The sequence below is a fragment of the Adiantum capillus-veneris genome, chromosome 12, assembly GCF_014529385.1.
Source record: "Adiantum capillus-veneris isolate H3 chromosome 12, ASM1452938v2, whole genome shotgun sequence".
Taxonomy (NCBI): Eukaryota; Viridiplantae; Streptophyta; class Polypodiopsida; order Polypodiales; family Pteridaceae; genus Adiantum; species Adiantum capillus-veneris.
Genome location: NC_140942.1, coordinates 137,460,253 through 137,468,453, shown reverse-complemented (window position 1 = coordinate 137,468,453; position 8,201 = coordinate 137,460,253). Strand labels below are relative to the sequence as shown.

The 8,201-nt window shown below is 44.0% G+C and overlaps 1 protein-coding gene across 2 annotated transcripts; it reads left to right on the top strand.

The window, feature by feature from the left end:
* Positions 1–2,371: 2,371 nt before the first annotated feature.
* Positions 2,372–5,959, top strand: LOC147446573 (uncharacterized). Of its 2 annotated transcripts, XM_086525773.1 has the most exons (3): positions 2,372–3,537; positions 3,623–3,670; positions 3,756–5,959. In XM_086525773.1, the coding sequence occupies exons 1-3, from the start codon at positions 3,203–3,205 to the stop codon at positions 3,802–3,804; spliced, it is 432 nt and encodes a 143-aa protein (XP_086381899.1). In that variant the 5' UTR covers positions 2,372–3,202; the 3' UTR covers positions 3,805–5,959. The 2 variants fall into 2 exon arrangements, with proteins under 2 accessions (XP_086381899.1, XP_086381898.1); XM_086525772.1 differs by having other exon boundaries at positions 2,372–3,670.
* Positions 5,960–8,201: the final 2,242 nt, after the last annotated feature.

Here is an 8,201-nt window from a genome sequence, read left to right as displayed (position 1 = left end):
ACTTGAGTGTGAAGTGGAAAAATTTTGTTCAAACTCTATGAAACTTGACTCATAGGCTTATATTGATGTTATAAACAAGTGTAATGCTCAGTTGACCAAAAAGATGCAAAATTTTGACAGAAGTAAATAATCGTGATTATTTACTTTTGTCCCAATTTTTAACTTTTTCGACCAACTCAGCATACCACTAGATTTAGCATGTTATATTGAGCCCACAAATCAAATTTGGTAAGAATTGGATCATTGGAGTGGCCAAATTTACAGTCAGCCTGTAGTAGACACAAAATTGTTGACCATTGGAACAGGAATCATCCAAACCTGATGAAACTTGTCTAGGGAGCTTAAGTTAAGCTGATTAACAAATTTGTGTCAAGATTGTGGCAAAAACTTGCATAAAAATAGGAGTAAATAATCGCAATTATTTACATCTACTACAAAATTGGACATTTTTGCACATTTGAGTATACCACAAGGTCAAGCATATCAAGTAGACCATAGAAATCAAATTTGGTGAAATTTGGATCACAAAGTGAGACTTAAGCCAGATTCTTGAAAACTGAGTCTACAGACATGGAACAGTTGATAACTTGAACAAATTTTGTTCAAACTTAGTGAAACTTGTCCAAGACCTTAACAAGTTGCATACTTGGCAAATAGAGCCAAAAAGTGTAAAAATTTGAGAAAAGTAAATAATCACAACTATTTACTACTGATACACAGAACTTGTACAGTGTTAGACCAACATAATACAAGGCCACCGGGCAATTTTGGGTTCAATCGGATCCAAATTAGTATATGTTCACTCAGTTTCCATGTTGCAGATTAGTCTTTGGCGTTTTGCAAAAGTAGAATCTGAAAGTCCCAATTGTTGACTCACTTAGCTTGATTTGAAGTGATACACATAGACCAACCACAATAGCTAGAAAAAATTGTACAGTCTTTGTGAAAGAATAGCTAACTTTATTAAAACTGATACAAGAATCAGATTGCAGACAAGGAATTGAAAGCTTGACAGAAGTTGCGATCAGGTCAAGCGAAAGAAAGTTGAAAACAAGTCAATCTGACGGTATGTACTCTATCCAGGGCTTCACAAGTCTATATGAACCTTAGTTCTGGTTGTATACTAGCAAATCAAGGCATATTTGGAGAGACCACGACTAGAGTATACACAGAAGAGATCGTGAACCAAGGGGATCACTTGGACACTATCTTTCAAGAAGTCTCAAACACTTTTTTTTGAATCAACATCTGAAATGTCTTCCTATTCGACTCATTCAGAAACTAGAACGACAGTGCGATATAAGCACATACTCTCTTTTTATAAGACTAATCGCCATGGAGGTCAAGTTTACCTGGATCCTAATGAAGAGTATGCTATTCGTATTGATGACCATGACATAGAGTTTGAAGAGGAAATCAAGGCAAACAAACAAAGAATAATGTACATTTATAAAAAACGAAACTTAGTATTTAAAAGTTGAAAACCCTGATGTAATAGACAAACTTGGGGATTGGAAGTAAATACCATAGTTCCAGATATAGCAGTAAAAGAAGGACCACCGACTTTAGAATTTGAGTGATACAATCAAGTTGACTTGAAGCCTCTGAAACTGATTAGCACGGATAATCCTAGGATTGAAGTCTATTGTTGGGAGGATAGAAACGTTGATGCAGCCAAATCTTGTCGACCCATGGAGAAGCACCAAGCAGATGCATAAAAGCTAGTAGGATCATGGCACAATGCTTGGGCAGCTACTAGATGCAAAGAACAAAAGATGTCATCAAGAACTGTATGCTGAATGTGTTTTTTAATAGGTCAAGCATGGTTTTCCAACTCAGCTACTTGAAGTGCCCGAGGGACACCACCTATCAATGTTTTTGCGGCTCCTGATACTTTTGTAGCATGTTTTTTATAGCTCTACATTTGAAACTATTGGGGAAAGGTGACATGAGATTGAAGTTGACTACCAATTATCAGTCGAGATAAGTGCGACGACATGTGTGTATGATGGCGAGACTACAAAGTGGGTGCACATGTTTGAAGGTCACAAGGATCGTGTAACAAATTTGTGCTTTACTGAGGACAGGACATGGCTTTGTCTTCTGCAATCGATGGTACCTTTAGAGGAAGCTATGATTGCTATATCAAGGTGTGACTTGGGACGAAGGAGTTTTTTTAAAGTAAATAAAAGTTGACAGTCAGCGGCATGGGAAGGTGACCCAAGTCAAAGGGCTTGATAAAAAAGGAAATGTTGAAAGGTGAATGGCATGCAGGGAAAAAAACGCCATCTGGATGGAAGGAGCCAAGAGGGGCGGGTTGACAGGAGCCTCCACAGAAGTGGAGTGGGGTTGCATGCAAAGGGGGTGGAAGTTGAGGCGCCACAGGAGGTGAAGAGGGCCGGCTTCAGGGGCGGTATTATGGGGCCGTCAAGAGCACAAGGGCAGGGGGTGTGTGACCAAGGGCCATAGCGAGCTCAAGAGGTGGCAGGCTTCAAGAGGAGGGATTAGCACCATCTGGGGGGCCATATGCAGGGCTATTGGAGTTGAAAGAGCCAAGGGCTACATGGTCGTGAGCGGTCCAAGAGAAGCTGAGCAAGAAGAAGGCCACCATCTGCAAGCTCATTCGACGGTAGGATGAGGAGCACTTTTTTCATTAAGATAGCTGAGAAGCCACAAGCTCACCATATTGAGAAGGAGACAGAGCTCAAAAAAGTGCCGATCAGTTCTGGTCTGCAAGTGGGGTTGAACTTGGAGGAGAGGCCGAGTTGTATGAAAGAAGGCGGGCTGAGTTGCACGATAGAGAGAAAGGGAGCGCTCAGAGAAGCTCAAAGAGAGAGGACTCTCGAAGGGATCAGCTTGAAGAGGAGGGGTGGATTCAGGTGGGTGCAAAAAGGCCGCTCAGGGCATCCAAAAGGGAGAAAAAAGGGCGAGGTTGCAGCTACAGGAGCCGCCAGTTGAAGGTGGGCAGTTTTTTCGGGAGGGCCGGCCAAAGAGGTGTAGGCCGAGCTCGAGAGTGCCGCCAAGGGATGTCAGTAGAAGGCTACGGGCAGTTGAAGTCGATGGACCGGTGTCATATGCGGAGGCAGTGGCCTTTGCAAAAGGTCACACAAAGAAGCTCTTGAAGAAACGTCAAGCGAGGCAAGGATGGTCCAATCCGATAGTGCTAGAGCCAGTTGAAGCGAAGGGGATAAAAGCGCAGCCGATGCTAGAGGGTCTGCTTATGCAAGAAGAGCCAAAGATATTATGGTTGCAGAGAGACAAGGTTATTCCTATGCCTCAAATGCAAGAAAAGAAAGCTCCAGTGGTTGAAGAGGTGCTGATGGTTCCATGCCAGGGAAATATGTTGGCAGATTCAGCTATGAATGGTCAAATTCCTAGGGAGGGTACTCATCGCCAACAAGTGAGATTTGATGATAAGGTTGAAGCGGTAATGACAGACGAAATTTCATATTCTGAGACAGGGGAAGAGCATGAGTCAAGTGGCGGCAGCTCTTTCGATGGAGATAGCACATGGGAGACGGACTCCACTTCCTCAAGGTATGATATTTACGATATTATGCATGTAGATGAGGTGGTCACAGAGCAGCATGAGACAGGTATAGAGATGCCTTATGTGGACCAGGGTGTTGGACAACCATCTCTTTTGCTTCGGGATGATAGGGTGTCGAAGGTTGGTGCCATGTTGTTGATAGATATACTTTTGAAGGTTGCTTTACAAGCAATTTTGCACCATTTGCATAGCTCTTTGGATGCAGATTATGTTATGGAGAGCCCTCTAGCAAAAGGAGGAATGATTTCAGGTGATGCAATTGTACACTCATTTTGGGTATCAACCATGCGTATGGATACAGGTTATTGAAGAACAATGCTATGGGAGGCTACCAGAGTGACTTGTTTACAGGTTTGTGGGTGCGGAGGATATATTGCTCACACATGTTTTACAGACAGGTGGCTGTTCTCAATGCCATCAATTTGATCTTGGTGAAGCTGGCGTCACGCATGGGGCATCTCATGCCTTTCTGTTTGATTCGAGGGGATTCTACATCCAATAAAATCTCTCTCTCTCTCTCTCTATCTATTGCTTATGTACAAATGAAGTATCAATTTTCTCATATGCAATCATCTCTTATCTAAATAATGCTATGGTTGAACATAAATACTCAACTAGGGGGTGGGCAATGATGTGCAGCCAAATCTTGTCGACCCATGGACAAGCACCAAGCAGATGCATAAAAGCTAGTAGGGTCATGGCACAATGCTTGGGCAGGTACTAGATGCAAAGAACAAAAAAAGTCATCAAGAATTCTATGCCGAATGTGTTTTTAAACATGTAAAGCATGGTTTTTCAACTCAGCTACTCGAAGTGCCCGAGGGACACCACCTATCAATGTTTTTGCGGCCCTGATACTTTTGTAGCTCTACATTTGAAACTATTGGGGAAAGGTGACATGAGATTGAAGTTGACTACCAATTACCAATCGAGATAAGTACGAACGCATGTGTGTATGATGGCGAGACTACAAAGTCGGTGCACATGTTTGAAGGTCACAAGGATCGTGTAACAAAGTTGTGCTTTACCGAGGACAGGACATGGCTTTGTCTTCTGCAATCGATGGTATCGTTAGAGGAAGCTATGATTGCTATGTCAAGGTGTGACTCGGGACAAAGGAGTTTTTAAAAAGCAAATGAAAGTCGACAGTCAGCGGCGTGGGAAGGTGGCCCAAGTCAAAGGGCTTGATAGAAAAAGAAATGTTGAAAGGTGAATGGCATGCAGGAAAAAAAACGCCATCTGGATGGAAGGAGCCAAGAGGGGCGGGTTGACAGGAGCCTCCACAGAAGTGGAGTGGGGTTGCATGCAAAGGGGGTGGAAGTTGAGGCGCCACAGGAGGTGAAGAGGGCTGGACTACAGGGAAGGAGGGGGTGCAGCTTACAAGGGTGGCGAGTTGCAGCCACGTTATACAGGGCCGGCTTCAGGGACGGTATTATGGGGCCGTCAAGAGCACAAGGGCAGGGGGTGTGTGACCAAGGGCCATAGCGAGCTCAAGAGGTGGCAAGCTTCAAGAGGAGGGATTAGCACCATCTGGGGGGCCATATGCAGGGCTATTGGAGTTGAAAGAGCCAAGGGCTGCATGGCCGTGAGCGGGCCAGGAGAAGTTGAGCAAGAAGAAGGCCACCATCTGCAAGGTCATTCGATGGGAGGGTGAGGAGCACTTTTTTCATTAAGATAGCCGAGAAGCCACCAGCTCGCCATATTGAGAAGGAGACCGAGCTCAAAAAAGTGCCGATCAGTTCTGGTCTGCAAGTGGGGTTGAACTTGGAGAGAGAGACCGAGTTGTATGAAAGAAGGTGGGCTGAGTTGCATGACAGAGAGAAAGGGAGCGCTCAGAGAAGCTCAAAGAGAGAGGGCTCTCAAAGGGATCAGCTTGAAGAGGAGGGGTGGATTCAGGAGGGTGCAAAAAGGCCACTCAGGGCATCCAGCGAAAGGGAGAAAAAAGGGCGAGGTTGCAGGCTGCAGGAGCCGCTAGTTGAAGGTGGGCAGTTTTTTTGGGAGGGCTGGCCAAAGAGGTGCAAGCCGAGCTCGAGAGCGTCGCCAAGGGGTGGTAGTAGAAGTCTACGGGCAGGAGCGCCAATTGGGTGCATGGCCATCTATATGGCGACATGATCTGGGAACATGGGAGAGCAGGTGACTAGAGCCGGAGAGCCACTGCCGTGAGCAAGGGAGGCCGCCAATGGAGGGCTGCCAAGGTAAGATTGTCAAGCAAGAACCGTCAAATTCAGAAGAGAGTGCCAACGAGGGTGGCCGGCTACAGAAGATCAAGGAAAGGAGAACCCGCCAAGGCGTGCCATGTGGTGAAGTGTGTGGGATTGTCAACACCGTTGCTGTATTCGAGTTATGGCTATGGAGTGATTATGTATGGTTTGGTTGAGTTATTTTGTATTCGGCTACAATCTTATCGTTTGCTCGTCTCATCTTGTGGATCTCGCCTGTGGTAGCGTAAGCTCCGGGTCTCTGTGTGTGTGTGTGCGCGCGCGCAAAGAAAGAGGGAGAGAGATTGTGCGGGCAAATGGTATGTGTGGTCCAGGCGTGTGTCGCCTCCCTATGTGAGTGTTTACAGAATTGGGATGAGCGTATGCATCGCTGAGTACAAGTGTGGGATGGTGGGTTGTCGATAAGTGTTTGCGGTTATGGTCGAGTGTGTGTAGCCGTGATTGCTCGTACGCGAGTCCGTGCATTGGAGATTAGTAGATAGTGTGCATTTACTTGTGATTCTGTGTCGTTAGGGGTGCGGGTTAATCCCTGGGCTATAGAGAGGCAAGTTTGGAGTGTGTTGGGTTTGTTCCCCCTTCCCGCTTTCCAACATCAAGGATCTTCTGTGGACTTCTCATGCCAAATCAGGACAGTAGACGTCCATGAAGATCATCTATATCTTCAAAATCAAAGACAAGGGATCAGTAGATCTACCAACTTACCTATTTAGGGATTATTATAGCAATAACTTTGTTATGATGACTCCTGAGGAAGTGGAATAAACCAAATATCAAGTGTACTCCATAAGGGATTGGATATTGGGCCAAGGACCATAAGCTATTTCAAGAGATGAACTCCGCGAGAGATCCTTTGAGAGCAATGTTAAAAAACCAGAAACTACCTCATCACAAAGAAAAATGGGTGACACTAAATCCACTCTAGGACTACATGAGTCATTATTTCTAATAGACTGGTTTGAAGGACTCGGAGTAGGACCAATTGCCAGGAGACCGAGAGTTGAACCAAATAGGCATGTCAGACCAGCTGATTTTCAAAAATGGGTCAGGAAAATACAGTGGATTCGATGATCCATATGACCACTTAGCAAGATTTAAGCAAGTACTAAGAGCAGAATGCATATTTGATTTCTATACTCAATTTAAGGGATTTGGAATGACACTAGAGGTAAAAGCACTGGCATGGTTCCAAAACATTCCACCACGGTCAATCGTGGACTTAAATACATTAGCTCAAGAATTTGTAGCTGCATGTTCCAAAATGGATATCAAACATAATACAGTAGCTCAAACCCTATAGCTTCAAACAAAAACAGGGTGAGTCTGTTAGGGATTATGCAACTAGAATTAAGCAATACATTCCAAGATGCCCAAAACTAGAAATACCTGCAGAAGAAAGATTAGTATCGTTGTTTCTAGAGGGACTGTTAAACAAAAAATTTCATGATATATTGTATAGCAAGAAACATATGACCCTAGAAGAGTGTGTGTCAGATGCTATCTACTTAGGAGACAATTGTGATATTTTCAATGAAGAAGCTAGATGTCCCTAAGGATAACCAAAGTGAGAAAACAGCATCCACCAAACTAGCACAAGTGGAAACGGTTGCTGCAACACCGCTTATAGCCATAGAACATGCTCAAAAGGATGAATAAAATGATGAATAACATACAAAAAGCACCTAAGAGGGGACCAGGGCAAGGGATACCTCAATTGGGACAACCAATTAGGCCACAAAAATGGTGTGCAATCAAGGGTAAATAGACCAATTATGAAACCAATGAATGCTATTACCAACCAAAGTATGATAGAAATGTCCAATATGTGCCTATGAGGCCACAAGGACAACCCATGTATAAATATCATCCTAATATGGCCCGGGCTCAAAGACCACCGATGGGTATGGAAAGACCTGAATCTGTGTTGGGTCAACAACCTCCATACCTGGATATAATGTAGTGCTTGTAAAGTACATGCATTTAGAGGGAATCATATATGAACAAGTACTAGTGCATGTTACACTATGTTGAGCCTAGTCCATCTTCAGTAATGGTAGAAGGAGATTGGTATAATTTACATTCACCACCAATCGAAGAACCTGTGACTTATACTACACCAGAGCTTGCACCGATGTACTATGTAGCTAATCGAGGTGCTAGACCTCCGATAGTAAGACCCACGATTAAGCCGATAATTGAGAACTGTCACAACTATGGTGTAGATGATCACTAGAAAAATAAATGCCCAGAGCCTAACAAGAACATTAAGCCAGTTGAAGCTTTTTGTATGCAATGTTGCAAAAAGGAAGAACACTTTCTTGAAGATTGTCCAAAAAATCCTTTAAACAAGGATAAAACAGTAGTGAACGTAGTCCAAGTGATACCTACTAGTAGCTCATCTGAGAGTGAACCTATTGTTCCAATCAAGGTAATCA

Bases quoted from the DNA above. Each gene is read 5' to 3' on its own strand.
- LOC147446573 (XM_086525772.1), top strand. From the start codon at position 3,203: ATGCTAGAGGGTCTGCTTATGCAAGAAGAGCCAAAGATATTATGGTTG. The intron at 3,671-3,755 runs GTTGGTGCCATG...CTTTGGATGCAG, and splicing joins GGGATGATAGGGTGTCGAAG to ATTATGTTATGGAGAGCCCT.